The sequence below is a fragment of the Rhinopithecus roxellana genome, chromosome 16 (genome assembly GCF_007565055.1).
Source record: "Rhinopithecus roxellana isolate Shanxi Qingling chromosome 16, ASM756505v1, whole genome shotgun sequence".
NCBI classification, from domain to species: Eukaryota; Metazoa; Chordata; class Mammalia; order Primates; family Cercopithecidae; genus Rhinopithecus; species Rhinopithecus roxellana.
In genome coordinates this window covers 21,486,211-21,504,927 of record NC_044564.1, presented here as the reverse complement: position 1 = coordinate 21,504,927, position 18,717 = coordinate 21,486,211, and the positions used below count along the sequence as shown (strand labels likewise).

General features: G+C 33.4%; 1 protein-coding gene across 4 annotated transcripts in view; it reads left to right on the top strand.

The window, feature by feature from the left end:
* The window catches only part of ZCCHC7 (zinc finger CCHC-type containing 7), a 237,625-nt gene that overhangs the window by 205,420 nt on the left and 13,488 nt on the right, over positions 1-18,717 (top strand). For all 4 annotated transcript variants that reach the window (XM_010369973.2, XM_010369975.2, XM_010369977.2 and 1 more), the window contains exon 6: positions 1,116-1,151. In XM_010369973.2, coding sequence (XP_010368275.1) covers positions 1,116-1,151 — 36 coding nt within the window. The remainder of the gene's footprint in view (positions 1-1,115; positions 1,152-18,717) is intronic.

The following is an 18,717-nucleotide window of genomic DNA, read 5'->3' as shown; positions in this document are numbered from 1 at the left end:
ATACCCATGATATTTTCAGATTGTATGAATTACCTTTGTTAGTCTTATCAATACTTTGAAAAATAGATGAAAGAGGAATGACAAATCAAGTAAGGAGTTGTTTCATAGTAGATGTCAAAAATTACAAAGATTTCAGAAAGTCTTACTCTAGGCATCCATCTATAAACAAAAGCTATAAATTTCCATTCACTTTTAGAATCACGATTTCCTTTGCTTGGTGTTTTAATTTATTCAAATCATTTATATAGTTAGAAACAACATACTCTTTGCTCCTGAGAAGATGGTAAACTGATCAACTATACATAAGCAGCTTGGTTAGAAAAAGTGTCCTTAACAAGGTCATAATTTAGGTATAAGAAGATTTATATATGTATTCGTAAGAAAATACATTCTTATCACTGTTTTTGTTGTTGCTGCTATTGTTTATATTTGCTTGTTTGGTTGGCTCTTTTGTTGTTACCTATTCTGATTTCAGTAAGTATATCTTTTACAGGATTATTGAGGTTTTGGGGTTTTTTTTAAGTTGTTTTCACTACAGATGTGGATATGGAAAGATTCGACATTTTGGATTTTAGTTTCTTGCTGTCGTTTTTGTTCTTGTTGTTTTTAATTCTCTTTCTTATAGAGTATTAAAAGTTAGCACCAAGTGATTCGGTAAAAGATGCTAACAACTGTCACAAATATATAATAACAGTGAAGTCTTCTTAAAGCAGTTACTATTAAATTGTTTTCCATCTTACTACCAAACTTCAAAATGTTGTTTTAAAAGGTGTACTTGGTGAGTTTTGTTATTTTGACCACTGCTGTTCATTTATCAGTTTAACTGAGTTATGGCTCTTTATCACATCTTAGTGCCCAAAACTTCTAACCTGAAAAGAAAAAGAGGGAGAAAACTTTGTTACTGGCTTTCTGACAATGGCAGGGAGTGTGTTAAACCAGTGTAAAATTCAATTAAACTGTCTAGCCAGGTTTTTGAAGCTGAAATGCAGACCCTTTCTGTTAAGCTTCTTATTTTCCTGTGACCGACACCGGTGGATGCTGGGTTATGCCAAAACCAACAGGCTGTAAAGTACCTTGTTTCATGCTCCCAGCTGATCAATATTTTTATTTTCCAGGCTTGCACAGAAATCTGGAGGCAGTATCACCTAACGGTGAGTAGAAACACCTTTTTTATTTTCCCCAAGACCTAGCCTATTTATCCTTCTCTGAACTGCTGACCATAAAATATAGACAAGCATCTTCTGCTGGAAGATAATAAACATCTGAAGAGTTTTTGTACTGAGAAAGCAATAATATACTTTTTCTCTTTTCCACTGCCCCCTACCCTATCTTCCTGTTCTTAAAAGAATTTGATTTTTTTATTACTCGCATCATTTAATGATTACATCATGGTATCTCTTAGTCTTCCAGACTATATTCATTAAACTAAAGGGAAAAAGTATACTGGGAGCCTTAAAGAATAATAATCCAGTGTCTTTAAATGTTGTATTATCCACAGTCCATAAGCATTCAGTCCACAGTACCTTCAATTGCCTTTACTGAAACAGTTACTCATCTTTTTCAATGAACCTAGAAAAAGCTTAGTATATATTTCATATAGAATAATTCAACTGTCATATCCTTAAGCCCTTCTTGACTTATTCAAAATGTATAAATATCTGCTTAATACCATTCAAATTATTCAATTCCTGGTTTCCTTTTATTATGATTTTAGGCTAAGTAGAAGCAGAAAATATAGTTTGCTAGAGAATCTAATTGACTAGTGCTCAGTATTATGAATTTAGTTTACTTTTAATGTTGTTCAGCTTAAATCATTTCAATAATTCACCATGGCCTTACTACTCACTTCTTTTACTGTATTAAATATGTTATGCAAAGCAACAGACCATTATTCTTTTAGTTATTACAGTTATATAACAATATATGTTAATTAAAAGTTGTTAAACATTGTTTCTTAAGGTTTAGCATATTTCAAAGTTTTGTTTACACAAAGACAGCTTGTAAAAATACAAAGGGCAAAGTTCTTTCAAAACATGACTTTCTTCTTATCATTCTCCTTAGAGAAATAAAAGTAAACCAACAAGTAGACTCAAACTACCTGTCTGTCTGTCACAGGCCCAAGAGGCCATAAATTATATAAGGTGGTTTGTTTTCACACTTTGTGATTACCATTTAATTTATTTAAAGATTTTCAGTAGAAAGCTGTAACTCCTCAACTACTCCTCAAATCTCAAATTAGGATTTGTTAAAAACATGTTATACCCAAAAATATATACATACCCATGTATGTTACACATATATGTTACAGATGTAATTCATCTGAATACATTAAGTTTGTGCTTATATAGCAGTTTTTTATCCTAACATAGTGAAATCCTTACAGCCTAAACTTAATTAGAATCTAATTATATGTGTTACACTTTTCGAGATCACAGAGCTACTCTTTGTAACTGTATAAAGTAACATCCTTATAGATTTGACATTGCATTTATTCCAGCTTTTCCCTTAATTTAAACAATTCCAATCTTGAAATGTAGGAAGTATGATTTTAAAGCTGCTCTTTTGATTATTTGCCCCTGTGTTCTTTTATATACCTGTAGTTAAAGGGTAAAAATTTGTTTCAATATAACAAATATTTGATGGTTTGCTTAATATTTTAGCTGTTCAGAAACATAAATTTTAAAAAGAATCATTAGGAAAAAAATAAATGAAAACAAAATAAATTCACTTTTTAAGGAATTACAATATATTCTATTTATAGGTATAACAAATTCAGTTTGAAAACTTTGTTCCAATCTGGAATCCTGGTTAATTTTTAAAAAATAATATTGAAGTTGCCATCACAGTTTATAAATTATCAAGTTGAAATTAATAATGAGTTTACTATGCAAGTATAAATATAAAACTAACGTGTTTATGAAGTTGTGCATATATCATTGTCTCTAAAATAAAATGGTTAAGTATTTAAATTATCAGTGTATGGACAATATCCAAGTGTATGCAATGAAGGAATATTCAACCTTGAATAAAAACAAGATGCATGGTGATTTTAGTCATCTTCAGCTCTTTTACTAGGCGATGGACTGCCATCTATTGACTCCTAGTAGCCCTCACACATGAATGTTGAGTCAGTCAGCGCAATGACCAAGTAATGAAGCCTTGGTTAGAATTGTTACTACTTATTCATTTAAACCAGGCTGCTTAAAACTCTGGAGCTTTCTGCACTTAAGCATTGATTAATTACTTTTTCTAACCAAAATTGTCATATTTCTTATCCCAAATGATGGGAAAGGTGATTAGTATCCAGTTTGGAAATGTTTATATTTGGGAGCTTTACAGTTGCTTTTATCTCCCTCCCAACTAGAAGGTCATTTATAGAGCAACTTAAATGTTAACAGTAAATTAATGTTCACCCAGGAATCATTTTCTTTAAAAATCAAAAAAGTCTGTAGGTTAAACAGAATATTGTTTCTCAAACACATAAGGAATGTGTTGTAGTTGATTGTTACTAGTGGACTTCTGAAATATTCCAAATAAAAACATCCTTAAAACACTTTCAGAACTAAGAAGAAAGTTATAGAAGTGTTCACTATTTTCAACAATTTCAAGGAAAATAAAATGAAATATCTTCAACAACCTATATATGAATATAATACCTTTTTAATCAGCTAGACTCGACTACATTAATAAAAGCTAAAGATCGTCATTCTAAAGGGTGCATGCTAATAAAACTAAAAAGACTACATACACACAAACATCCATATTCTAACAACCATCTGATGACACCATCTTTTTATGTTTTAATGATCCTAAAATTATATAATTTAATGTCTTTATCAATTTGGAGACCATAAAAAAAGAAAAAAAAACTTTTTATTTAACAATTACATAATTTCCTCAAATAGTTAATATTTTTACCTCCTTCAAAAATGTTTAGAATGTTTTTAAATGTTTAATAATATAACTTCTTGTATTTTCATTTCTGCTACATTTTCAGATTTTTGTAGAGGCTGACTTTTAATGTTCTTTCTCATCTTTCAAATAACTAATTCTAGATAAAAATTTTCCCTCTTTAACTATTCAAGAAAGAATGTCCCTTCCCCCACCCCCTGTCATTTCTACTCTCATTTATATTAAAAATCCTGGGCCAATATGGCCACCAACAGAGTTTTACAACCAACAGAATTTTTAACTAGTAGAGGCTATGATTTGACATGAGTTGGACATTTGGTTAATCTTGTTTTTAATCTACTTACTTTAAAAAGTAACCAGGAGTTTGCTATTTGAGGGCTGTATGTGTTAAGAACTGAAAAGCACAATGCATCTTTTATGTTTAATTTTGCATTTGATTTCTTTGTGTGCATTGTTAAAATGTATTTCAACCCTACTGCCTTTTATTTCAACTGAAGATTTAAGCAGGAAGCAAATGTAACTGCTTTAGAAGAATTAAGCCTTGTTTTTTTATATATAATATTTTGAATGTCTAGAATTTGCACTTCAAAAAATAGAATATTTTTTATCTGGGAAATGGAGAAGAGTAGAGAAGTGAGTGTGCTTGCCTTCCTTTCTGGCCTAGTAAGGGCTTACGGCCACAGTTTGTCAGAGTATATCTTATAAACCATAAGTAACAATATTACATTTCATTTTGCCACTTAGTTTTCTGTCCTTACCGGGAAATACCCATTTAGAAATGTATTTTTTGTGTTTTCACAGTTTGGAGTTTTATACTGAGAATGTTATTCTCTAAAGCATTCTATGCCATACTACATAGTGGGTACCCCTAAATGTCAGCAGATTTGGATTTAACTCTAGAACTATGTTTTCCAGTCCAGAAGGAAGGAATAAGAGGGTGGTTTTGGTTCTGAGACTATATCTATGCAAAAGCCTTTATCCTGAGATTGTGATGTAAGATAGGATAGATAATTTTCTAATTGCCTAATGCTAATATGGAATGCTTTTCTTTTAAAATAACTTAAAGTGTGAAATGAAGAGATTCAAAAAGTCAGCCAGAATCTTTTCTTTTCCTGGTTAATTGGATATATGTTCGGATTCCTAAATATCTTTCTGAGAGGTCCTTGGCTACATAAGCAGATCTGCAAAAGCCATAATAACTCCATCCACACAGTAGATATCAAGTGATAGGTCTGTTTTTCTCTGTGTGCGCTTTGGTGTGTTTAAGATAATAGAACTAGTTACATATTGTTGTCTTATAAAATGCTAAATAACCCCAAAATTAGATTTTGGAGTTATCTAAGCACCATTTTTACTGGTACCATTTTTGAGGCCTAACACATAGCTTTTCATAAGCTAATACATTATAAGTTCATTTTGGAAGCTTTTGTTTTGGTAGTTCAACTCACTTTGCCCACTTCCTCAAGAACCAGAAATACTCTTGTGTAAATTATAGTTTTTTTTCCTCTGTATCTGGTATTGCTGTTTTAATGTTTTGATTGACCAGGTGTTGCTATTGAGACATTACATCTCTGTCAAATTGTCAGAGGTTTAGTTTTCATTTAAAATGCCCTTAGTACTAAATACTACTGAGGTGAACGTGATAGTGCTCTGATCATTCAGAAGGCACATGACTCTTTTGTAGTGCTTCAGGGCCATCTTTCCATTATAGTACTACAAAATAAATCAGACTGGTTTATCTTTTGAGTTTCTTGGTGTCTGAATAACAAGATTTTTTTTTTTTTTTGAATAAGCATCGATGACTTGTAATAGTCCATCTCTGATAACAGAGATAGAATATACATTTGGAGAATGACTAAAATTTTTAAAGATATTTCAAATGCAAAATTTATATGAATAGTTTTATGTTATTTAAATACTTGTCTTGTTCTTAAATAATTTGCTGTTAAAATTATCCTAATAATTTTTACTTCAATCTTCTCATATTTTAAGTTTAGTAGGAACGATAAATTACTACATTTACACAGTAAGTCAACTGATTTTTTTTTTTAATCTTTATTTCACTGGCATGTGGAACTACATTTTGCCAGAACTTATCATTGGAAAATGCAATTTCAAAGCAAATGAAACTTGGAATTATCAATCTCAATAAATGAGATTCTTTTAAAAATAAATACAATTTGCTAAATCATCAAAAAGCAATTTTCTAAAGCTACTGTAAAGGAAAGGGGGAAAAATGAACTTTGTGAATTATAAATGCATATGTTATTTTTCCTCACATAACATTTCCACAGATATTTAGAAATTGTATGTATGCATATTTATTTTTGAATGGAGATAGAATAAGATGATTTAGATTTGGGTGTAATTTATATTTATTGGAGCACTTGGGAGAACCTTAGTATGTTCTTCTTTACAAAGAAATACTGAAGTGTTCACTCCTTCAATTCTGAAGTTTGAAGTTACTTGATTTTCAGTATTTTAATGCAAATACTAATTTGGTTTAAATGGGAAATCAATATGGCATATTTTGCGTAGTTTTTTCCTTGCATTAATATATTTAGATAATATCAAGTACTTTATGATGGTAATCCTAATATAGATTTAAGTGTTTCAGATAATGAAGCAATGAGAAGTATGCAGCCTTCACACAATTTAAGAAAGATTTATCACAAATGTTTTGGCATAGAAGCAGCCGTGCTTTTGCCGTCTTCTAAATATCTTTAATGACCTACTCAGTAGTCATCATGAATTTGGCTCATATTTTTAGATATTAGATGTTCAATAATCAAATAATTGAATCTGAAGTTCTACTATAAATAGTGACTTCCTTTCTTTATTTGACGGAAAAAGTCCCTGTGCTTTTTAATCCTGCCCCTAGTGGCTAGGGGCGAAGACCAGCATGTTTAGGACTTAAATATTTCTCATATGGACTTAAAGTTGTACTTCTGTTTTAAAAATGTAAAGAAGTACTTGTTGTGGTCATCAGTTTTCTTATCTGTTAACAAATGTTTATCCTGAGGATGACAAATGGAGCATCACGTTTGGACTTTTTTTTTTAATTACCCTTTCCTCTCTTCACCATGTGTGTTCGGCATTACTTAAAAAGGAATTATAGTTAGTCATTATAGGGGCAGTTTATTCTTGATTATTAAATACTGTGGTAATTAAATTTCATTTCTAAGTGCTTCTTATTTTAACATATATAACACACTTCAAAAATCCTTTTTAAAACCCAAAGTATTCATATAATCTCAAAGATTATTTCTTTCTTTAAAAAAATTAATGGAACACTTTATGAATTTGCGTGTCATCCTTGCTCAGGGGCAAAGATACGTTTCTTTTTACTTGTAACTCTGCACTTTGAAAGAGTGACCCTATTACAACAAAAATGAATATAAATATAAACAAATAGTTTTAGATTTTCCAAAATTAATAGTTTATCATTGTACAGTAACTATATAATAAATTATAGTTTTAAAATCTTAAGTGTTGAGTGATGCCAATTCTTTGTCATGTTATGTACACATAAAGAGTGTAGAAGTATTATGTAGATAACTTTAGCATATTCAAGTGATTATTTCGCATATGTGCTTTGAACAGGTGTTTCATGCCATTTATTAATTATATTCCAAGTGATCATACTTGCCATAGTCTTTTCTGGACATTTCAGTGCAACAGTAAATGTAGATAAAATATACTAGACCAATGATATTTGTATTAGACATTCATTTTGGTAGTCATGCATGTGAGTAACATGGTAGATTACCGTAATTCCTAAAGGTCTTAAGTATTTAGGAATCAATTAGTTACAATCATGATCAACCATAACCTTTAAGGGTTTGGATCAATCATTTGAATAATCTGCAGGAAAAGACTCCTAAAAAGATTCCTTGACTTGTTAACACGAACAGTCTCTCTGAAATAGTGTTATATTTTATGTTATGATGTAAGCTGTGGTGATAAACTTAAGTTTAAGGTTTCAAAAGCACAGTCTTTTCAGTGACTAAAAGTTAATGAATTATTGTTAAAAATCAGTCAGATTTTAGACTTAAAATTTATTAGTCATTTGATCCCTCTATATCAGAAATTCAAGGGAGTTATGTGGGGTTTTTTTGGTACATTTATAAGTATTTTCTTCCAGCTATTTTGAGGTTGGTGCAATGGTCCTCCAAGACCAACAACTCTGGTGTTTAAGAAATACTGAAAACAAATGAAGAAATATGTTACCTCTTTAGAAAGCATTTAACAAAAAAAAGTTTAATATCTTTGGGATTAAATTAGAATTTCACCTTAATTGGTACACCAGTACATAGATAGCTCACATTTCAAAACAAGAATTATTTAAAGTGAGTGTTTAGAAATTTGTATTAGCTTTGTAAAAGGAATGCACATGTGTGTTATCAACTGGTAGTAAAGCTACTAGATAATTTTCATTCATTTTTCAATAATCATGTAGAACTGAATCAATTGGATAAATTATAAGATCATCTTTACAATTTTGTAATGCGTCCATTTTACATAAATATGTTCCTTTACATTGATTTGTGGATTACCTCACATTCTTACTCAGTTAGGAGAACTAAGTTTTGGGTTGTGTCTTAACTTTATTTATACAGTATCAATTTTGTTTTCTTGGATCTCTCACATTTCCTTTGTTTACAGTTGTACATTTCCTCCCTGTTTTTACCAAAGTCCTTAGAAAACTGTGCTATACAATTGGGCCAGAAGAGCAGGCAAATTTCTGAAGAAATTACTATGTAGCATTTTATTTTAATCATAGTAGAGAAAAGAATGCCCGCTTTGGGACTGGACTGTGGTTCAGAGTCTGAGTCTTTCCTCATATACTAAATGTGCAAACATAGTTAAATATTTAACTTCTAAAGTCCTCAGTTTCTTCATCTGAAAAATGGGGATAATGCCTTGTAGGATTTTTGTAAGTATATGATGAGATGATAAATGTAAAGTACAATACCTGACAGATAGAGCATGTTAAATACTATGCAAGCTGTACTATGGCAAACCCAAAGGCATCTTAGACCTGTAGAGGTGGCCTCTGGACTGACGTCCCAAACTCAGATTATTATAATGCCTTCTGCCCAACCTTAGGAGATTCCTAAGGACCTCTTTACTCTGTCTCCTAAGAATGTTTCCTTCTTATATTTATTGAAGTGAATCTTTTGTTGACAAAATTGTTTACCTCAGTTTTCATTTTCTAATTATTTATACTTGTCTTATTCTTTTCCATTTAGGCTACTTCCTTTCCTAATGAAAATGACTATATAAAATATGTGTCATAAAAATGCAATATCACTTTGAAAATATGTATTAATAAATGTGTGATTCTTAAGTGATAACTTCAGTGCCATCTGAATATAGTTCTCTATCATAAGCAAATAAATTATGTAAATATTTGCTCTCTATACAAATGATGAGAATAATATGAAATTGAAAAATTCACCCACACATAAACATACCCCAATTAGAATACTTTCTGCTAGGGGTAGAGGGCTTGTGTTAATCAGATAAGAAATGAAACAAAATAGCCTATCAATTTTTTGCACTTCAGGTAAAACTACTTTATGCCTTCACATGATTAATGCCAAAAGCCATCCTGATTTCCTAGCAAAATGTAGTGATATAAGAGCTGGGTCAATTCTGCAGACTTCCAACTGTATTCTCAGATAGGTCCAGTGAAAAAGGCAACTCAAACTTAAGCACTTTATCAGTACATGCAATTTGTATTCTTTCAAAGAGCATTCCTATTTCATGTTTGTTCCTTGTTTTAAGACAACCAGAGGCTAAGATGGAACATATTGTAAAAGCAAAAGAATATTACTTCCCCCTTCTAACAGGTCCTTGCAGCTATGGAATTCCCTGCCTTTGTGACCGATGGTTAAGAGTATTACAGTGGAATAAGCAGAGTTGGGATGGCAGGTGGTGGGAGGGCCATATATTGTAAGTCATGTGGAGTTATGGTAAAAATGAAAATCTTGGGGTTTATTTGGATCCCCCGTGTATTAGCTAATAAACATAATAGAGCTATGGTTCTATTCTATAATCTTTTGTTGAGGTTCATGTACAATCACATGCAAAATATAGAAGCAGATTTGAATATGTTAAGCATTTCGTATGGTTGGAAGACGTATATTAGTGTGATTCCTATGCTTTATAGTCTAATCCAATAAACATTCAGATAAAATGTCCATGGATTTACACATTTATGTGTTCTTTTCTGTCCCTTCACCCTACATCCTGTCTCCATGTCTTCATCCCTCCATCCTGCATCAAAGCTTGTGGTCCTTCTCCATCCACGTACTAAACGGTTTCTTTGTAAACCAAGCCATTTGTCCATCATTGTTTGGGGTCCAAACAGTGGTAAGATACCCTGTCACTGATCCCGCATGCTATGAATGGCAGCTCCTCTCCGGACAATTGGCGGAGGGGCCAAGAAATATTCCTGAGAGGATTATTTAACCTTTCAATTTAGAGGGCACAAAGCCTGGCTGATTAATGAACTTTCTGATGGGTGCCGATAAGCGGATCTATTTCTTTATTTCCCCTAAAAGTGATTCCTTCTTCTGTCCATATTACTATAATCTTAAATATAAAATGTGGCAAATAGATTAAAAAACAGCACTAAAGAGTTTATCTGGCTGGCAAACTGAAGGAGCTAAATTAAAATTGGTAATGACAGCAGTGGCTCAGCCTCATATATGGTTTTTAAATGCACTGTGTATTTTGAAGAGACTTATTCTCCAGCTCGCCTGGTAATGACTGCTTTTGGTGCACAGTCTGGGGCTGGCTTCTGTTATCCCCACCCCATCCTACCCCCCCACCCCCCCCAAAAAAATGAGTTGTGTTATCTGGATGGCTGCAGACACATACGCATCCCCCTTTCTCACTGCATGGGCAGACAAGGTCGATAGCATTACAAGGTATTTGTGGCAGTGCTTGTTTCAGTTTTCAGAGCTGCCAGTTTCCAGGCGGATTTGAATTACAAAAGAAGAAGCTGGCATGAAAATTGAAAGGTTTTATCGGCTGGTCTGAAGCCTCATAGCACATTGCTTATTTATGCAGTCCATTTGCACCAGGAAATATAAAAAGGAAATACATTTTTAAAATAAGGCCATAAAGACTCAGATATGTTTAAGATGGCAAATAAAATATAGATACCTATAATATCTTTCCAGGAAACGATTTTCACTTAATGTTGCACATTACTTCAGAAGAGCATTTATGTTGCTGTCATAAATTTGTGCGTTTGTGTCACTATGTAGGTAGTCTCTGGGGATTAAGAAGGAAGCCTTTGCTAACTTACTTTAAAATTAAAATAGACGGAGGGATAGCTCTGCACTTTGAGAGCTACATTGGAAATATTTAAATAGGGTGGTATATTAAACTTAAACTAACATTTTTGCATTCCATGTAAAATTAGCTATGGCCCAATGAATAAATGCTACTACCTTTAGAGAAAATTGGGATGCTTTTTAAGCCACGAAGATTTGGAGCATTCAGGAAGTGAATTACTCTGATCTTTACTGTGTTGCATATGTTCATTGTTCTCTGCTTACTGAGGTTTTCTTTTTGTTGATGGGGTTGTTTTGACAGGGGGAGTGTCCCATTTACAAAAAGAAAGGTTATAAATTAAAAGGCTTAATAGCTCATTTTTATAAAACTCATGCTTCTTTTTAGTCTTCAAATATATTATATTTTAGATTTTGCATAGTGGTTAATGTTGTGAAGATATAACCCTTTCACTATTGGAAGTTATACCAACAATTTATATCTGTTTACATTACTTTAATGTAGTTTCGATTTACTGAAAAAGATATAATTATGTAATTCCTTACACTCTTGACTACATAAAATGAAGACATAAGTATACAAACATAAAGTAGTTCAAGGCCTTGAATGATTGATCATCCGCAACCTTTCAACCCATTGGTTTATAAAATTTCAGTGTATCCGAAAGAGAAGTAGGGAGGAAGTTACAGAGATACAGGAAATATCAAATAACTAAAACAACACACTTTATTCTGCAGTTCAAATGAACACTCTTTAAGAATCTTTTTTCCAGTAAGGCAAATTACTCTCAGGTAAACCATGAGAGATGCATTTTTTTTTACTATTTTTATTTTCACCAGTGTCTGGTACCTTTCCCATGTTTTCATGACCTGGACTAATTACTTCATGTAGTTGTTTTGTTTTTTTTTTTTGTTTTTTTGTTTTTTTGTTTTTTTTTAGCAGAGAAAATATCAAAAGCATACATGTCTGCTGCATGCTAATGATGGGCTGTACATTTTTTCATGAATTTTCATAAGGATTTTTTCTACGTAGCATGTGTGGCTTAATGATGTAATCACCCGATAGACTAGAAAATGCTCCGAAGGAGGCGTTCCGGTCTGTTGTGTACATAATACATGTTTCAAAAATCTGCCTAATTAAGGAATTACCCAATGGATTGAGAGTCTGTTGGGTACATGACATAGTTTTTTAACACATAAAAATATTATGTATATATGATATACATGGTACTTTGAATGCCATTTTTAACATGTGAGGAAAATTAGTAGCAATGTCCACTGGAATACAGGGAATTCTGTTTTTTCACTAAGAAAAAATAAAAGCTTTAAAAACTTCATAGAGGAAGCACTATTTAAAAATAATTCTAAAGCCATTAGCTTGGAGAAAATTCCCCCTACTATTCCTGAAAGGGAAGTTAATACTGTGAATATTTGCCAGAACAGTATACAAATGGAAGACTTTGTCCAAAACCACAGTTGAAGTAGGCCTAGAGTTCAGGTCCCAGGTGTGAGGATCCACCTCAGAAAAACACCTTAAAGGGAAGAAAGGGAACAGTTTTTGGCTTTTTTGTAATACAGCATCATCTTTGTTGTCTCACAGCCTCCGCTTTGGTTCAGTTCATTATAAAACAGTGTGCCTAACTTTTAGGTTTCTTTATTTGATTCTTTTAGGCCCCAGATATTCCAGACCCACTCCTACCCCTTGGATATATACTAATTACAATTCTATTGGTGTTCATATTTTAAACAATCCCAAAGGAAAGGGAAAGTATACATTCTTCTTTCCCTGACTACTCTTTATAAAATGAAATAAAAATTTAGAAAAGTATGTCTGATTTCTAGAGTAGCTAGTAGAAAGCAATATCTTGGCTGGGTGCGTTGGCTTACGCCTGTGATCCCAGTGCTTTGGGAGGCCAAGATGGGTGTATCACTTGAGGTCAGGAGTTCGACACCAACCTGGCCAACATGATGAAACCCCATCTCTATTAAAAATACAAAAATTAGCCAGGCGTGGTGGCGGATGCCTATATAGTCCCAGCTACTCAGGAGGCTGAGGCAGGAGAATCGCTTGAACCCAGGAGATGGAGGTTGCAGTAAGCCAAGATCACACCACTGCACTCCACCCTAGGCGACAGAGTAAGACTCTGTCTTAAAAAAAAAAAAAAAAAAAAAAAGGAAAAGAAAAGAAAAGCAATATCTTGAAATAGAAAGGTATATTTTAAATTTAAACTTTTGTTCTGCTAAAATTCCAAAATGATGCTATTACATCACGTCAACTAATAGACTTTGAATATGATGACAAGCTTTTGATTTGGGGTAACATTTTCTTGAGAAGTCCTGTTTGATTACTTGGGTTAGGTTTTTTAGATACATGACTATTGGGATAAAGCTTGTCCTATTAGTGAGTTTATAGAAAGAATAAATTGATTTGGAAATATGAGAGAATAAGGTTGTTCTCAAACATGAAAATCATATTGATTGAAGAGATGCTTGTGCACATGTGATTTAGTCAGTAAGATTGGAGCCAGGCTCTTCTTTTCTCAGTGTTACATTTGGTTATGAATGCATTTACCTCAGGTATTTAATATATTTGCTTTTTAATATATGTTCATATAGCGAACTGGATTAATAAATAGAAACACATAGTGTAGTCTTTAAGCATATGTGTGATTATAAAAATAAATCCATTTTGCATTCACAGAATAGAAAATACCCTTTAATTAGTAAAATTGATTACATATCCTATATAGTAATGAGCTTCAGCTAGATGCAAGCCCTCATTGGATCAAAGTCAGTTTAGATAAGGGCAGCTGAAGGTCACAGAGGGAGATGCCCAGCAGGTTCATTTGCATAAAAAATTACTGTTAGAAATAGGACACTGAGGCAGCTCTAGCTCTTGGCCTTTGTCATGGAGATTCCTAGTAGTGAAGGGAGTAAGGCCAGTGTCCCAGATAATGATTAACTGTTTTAATGGCATTCATTCATTCATTCCACACTAACTACTCATGCAGAAAAAAGGGTTATGTAAAATGACATTAGAAGAAAATCATTTGTAATCGTTGCATCGGGCTGCACTTTGAGGAGACATTAGGAGTAAATCCGTGGCGTGGTAGGCTTATGCTTTATCTTCTGATATTTACTGAGTTTACTGGTGCATGAAAAGCTTTCAGCAAGAATAGCAGATGGGATGGACCTTTCATAGGTAATGCTATCTACCAGGTTATTACTTCTATATATTGATAGTAAAGTAATCTCCAAGATATCACCCTACAAATATAGATTATTTAAATGTCTGTAACAAAAAATAAAAAGAAGAAGTACAAAAGACCTGCTTTTATAAGTAGTTAATTTGGTATTCATTGGGTCAAAGTCTTTAGATAAATTTTTTGACCTAAAAAAGTTCACAAAAACTACATTCATTGCCTTGCATTTAACTTTTTGTCAGCAGTACAGGCATGTATGACAGAACCCTGAACTTAGAGCTAATCAGTTGACACATTCTGCTTTAAATTGGACCTTTATTGTTAATTAAAAATAAAGACATGCTCCAAGGCATAAGTATTGAGTCACAAATTTCTAATTCTAACACTTTAAATAGCTTAGAGATTTTTGTTAGATCATAGTATGAAAACTTGTCCACTGGAAACCACTATTGAGTTTTCAGTACTGTATTCTAATACAGAAATGTTCTCTAATTAGGTAAGATCTAGGCTGATTTCATTCCTATTAAGCCCTAGTACATGATAGTTTATTAAAATGAGAGTATGTAGATAGTGTTTGTCATGTCATTTACTAATTAATTATTGTGAAACAGTTTAGAATTTCATAGCACAATATACTGTTGCTATTTTTATTAGTAATAATGGAAGTTTTTAACTAGTGACATTATTCAGATGAATGAACATCCACATGTTTACATTTCTTTCAGGGGTTAAATTTGAGATTCCTTTAAAATAAGAAATATCAACATGAAACATGCTTTCAAAATCTCGATTAAGAAGGATCTCTTTGTTCCTGGTACTATAAGACTGAGTTCCTATTCACTTTGCATTGCTAATTCTTTCCTGATTTTGTCAGAGTATATACCACATTCTCAGTGTGAAGAAGGGGAGACAATAAGGAAGCTGTATTATTAATTTATTCAAGCTTTTAAATATATTTAAGCATGATTTTATAGGTTTTCCCTTAAGGACATAAAAAATTAATAATTTCCCAAAGTATGCACATTTTTATTAACAGTAGCTAAATTGTATTGGATGCTTACTATAGGCCATGTGCTTTACTTATGCATTACCTCATTACTCATTCATTAATATTTACTGAACTACTCCTATATGCCTGGCCCTATTCCAGGAGCTGAAGTACAGCAGTGAACAAAACCAGACAAAAATCCCTGCCCTCACAGAACTTACTTTCTCCTAGCCTGGGGGTAGGGTTGGGAGTGGATAGGTAGTAAAATATATAGTATGTCAGATATGATAAGTGCCATGGAGAGTTTTGTTTGTTTGTTTGGTTGGTTGGTTGGTTGGTCTTTTTAAAATAAAATGGCAGTGCAGCAGGATAGGGAGTACAGATTGGAGGGAGCTAGCCATTTTAAATAGGGTGGTCAGGAGGGCCTTACTGAGAAGATGACATTTGAGCCAAGGCTTGAAGGAAGTGAAGGAGAGCACCATGTTAAATCTGGAGGAAGAGTGATCCAGGCAGATCAAGAAGCTGGTGCAAAGCACTGAGGTGGAAGTTTGTCTGGGGTATTCAGAGAACAGTGAAAAGGCTAGCATGACAGGCTTGCTGTGAGGGAAAGTAGTAGGAGATGAGGTTAGAGAGGTGGGAAGATGAAAATTACAGGCCATTGTAAAGTTTTTGGCTTTTACTCTGAGATGAGAAACTTATTAGAGAGTTTTGAGCTGAAAAGTGATATGTTCTGATTTGCACGCTATAAGGATCATCTTATATTTAGAGTAGGCTGTAGAGGGCAGGGATAGAAGCAAAGAGACCAATTATGATGTTCTTGTAATCATACAAACGAGAGTTGAGTAATTGGACCAGGACAGTACTGGTAGAGTGGAAAGAGGTGAATGTATTTGCAGAGCCAACAAGCTTTGCTGATGGGCTGGGTATGAGATATAAGCAAGAGACGAGTTAAGGTTGTTCATTTTTGGCCTAAGCAAGTGGAAGGATAAAGTTGCCGATGAGATGGGAAAGATTTTTGGAAGGAACATATTTGGAGTGGGGGAAGAACAGAATTTGATTTTAACTAACTAAATTTGAGGTGCCGGTTAGACTTTCTAGTAGAGATACCTGAGTGTAGAGTTAACAGAGATCAAGGCTGAAGATAGAATTTTAGAATGGCAAGGGTAAAGGTTAATGTAAATCTATACTGTTAGATGACAGCAGATTAAATAGAGAAGAAAAGCAGTCTAAGGACTGAGCCCTGGGGCACTGCAGTGTAATTGGACAGAGAGATGGATAGAAACCAACAAAGGAGACTGCAGAAGAAATAGCCGATGAAGTGGAAGAAAACTAGGAGAGCATGTTGTCTGGGAAGCTGAATGAAGAGTCTGTATCAAGAGGAAGTGGTCACCTGGTCAGGTTTTACTGATAGGTTGTTATGTAAGATGAGTAAGTTTCATTTATGCCTCACAGCAGTGTTAATGAGGGAGCACTCTTACTATTATTATCCCCGTTTTACAGATGAGTAAAATGAAGGAACGACCATGTAAATAACTTGACTAAGGTCACATAGCTAGTAAATAGTGGAGCCCACTTTAGAACATAATCCCAAAATGCATTGGATAACTAAATTTTATCAGAGCATCTGGGTCTTAGGAAGAGTTTGCCAATTTTGCCCTTGATTGCCCCCAGTCCTTAAAATCCTTTTCTTCATGCTTTTTCTTTGAATAAGCCAAATATATATCTTTGTATTATGTGTGTGTGCATATATAGTACATACGCGTATCCATACAATTGTATATGCCTGTACTGTCTTTGTGAACACAAGAATCTGGTAATAGTAGTTGCCGTTGAGGAAAGGGGAACTGAGTGAGAACAGAAGTGAGAGACGGACTTCTTACCCTATCTCTTAGTGTCTTTTGAATTGTATGCTATGTGCACGTTATTGGTTGTAAAATATTTAATTCTTTAAAATCTAAATAACTCATTTAGGATTCATTCTATAGCAGCAAGACATATTATTTGTTCTTTCAGGCTCTGGCCTAACAGCATCTTAGAAGAAATTGTGCTGATGCAGTTTTTTAGTAGAAAATATGTATTTGATGCACACTTAATTCCATTGTGTAGGCCTCAGCCTCCCTAGTGCTTTCATCTTTTAAAATCTTTACTATATTTGCTCTTCCGTCTATTATCTCCGTATTCCTCACGGTGTCTATTACAATGTGTTGTACAAAGTAGGAACTCAGTAACCTTTGAATTAAAAATTCCTACTAAGGGATAAATACATGAGAACTACCTGTTATTTCCTCAAATTTAGGCAATAAAATAAATTCGGAAAAATTCCACGAAACTTTTTCTTATGTCCTCAATTAGTAGCAGAGATTTTCAGTGTTTGTATCTACTTTTGCCACCTTTATTGGTGCATAACTTATTTCCACTCTCAGTTGAAGTCTTTAATACCTACTCATTCACCACCTATTTGTTTATTGAACACTTCCTATGTTCTAGGTCAGGGGTCAGCAAACTTTTTCTATAAAGAGCCAAGTAGTAAATACTTTAGCCTGGCAGGCCATATGGTCTCTGTTATAATTCTATCCTTATAGCATGAAATCAACCATAGAAAATTTGTAAACTAATGTGTGTGCCTGTGTTCCAATAAATATTTATAGACTGCAATTTGAATTTCACATAATTTTCATGTGTTGTAAACTATTCTGTGGTGATTATTATTATTTTAGCCATTAAAAAATGTAAAACGAGCTGGACACAGTGGTTCACTTCTATAATCCTAGTGCTTTTGGAGGCCAATGCAGGAGGATTGCTTGAGCCCAGGAGTTCGAGACCAGCCTCAGCAGCATAGCAAGACCCCCATCTCCTAAAAAAAATTAAATTAAAAGATATGTCTTATATTTGCACAAACATAAATAGAAAAATTTGTGAACATAGACCTTTTCAGAGAGCATTTATTATTTGGAGAGAGATGACCCTTTTTATCATCACAATCCCTGCTGACAGCTACCAACTAGTTATTGATAGCCTACCATTAGCTTCAGACCCATCATGGGCATCCCATGCCACTTAAAACAAATCTGATATTCTTCATCCTGATTTATAAAGCCCTAAGTGATCTAGTCCCTCCCTGTCCTCTAGAACCTCCTCTTTCACTCTTCCTTCACCTACTCCACTTCCAAATTTACAGGTATTTTTTTCAAATCCTCAAATATGGTAAGTTTGTTCCTACCTTAGGGCTTTGTACTACTCGTTCCCCATGCCTTACGCCAAGAATGGTGTTTCCCCAGGCATCACATACCTGGCTTTTCTTGTTATA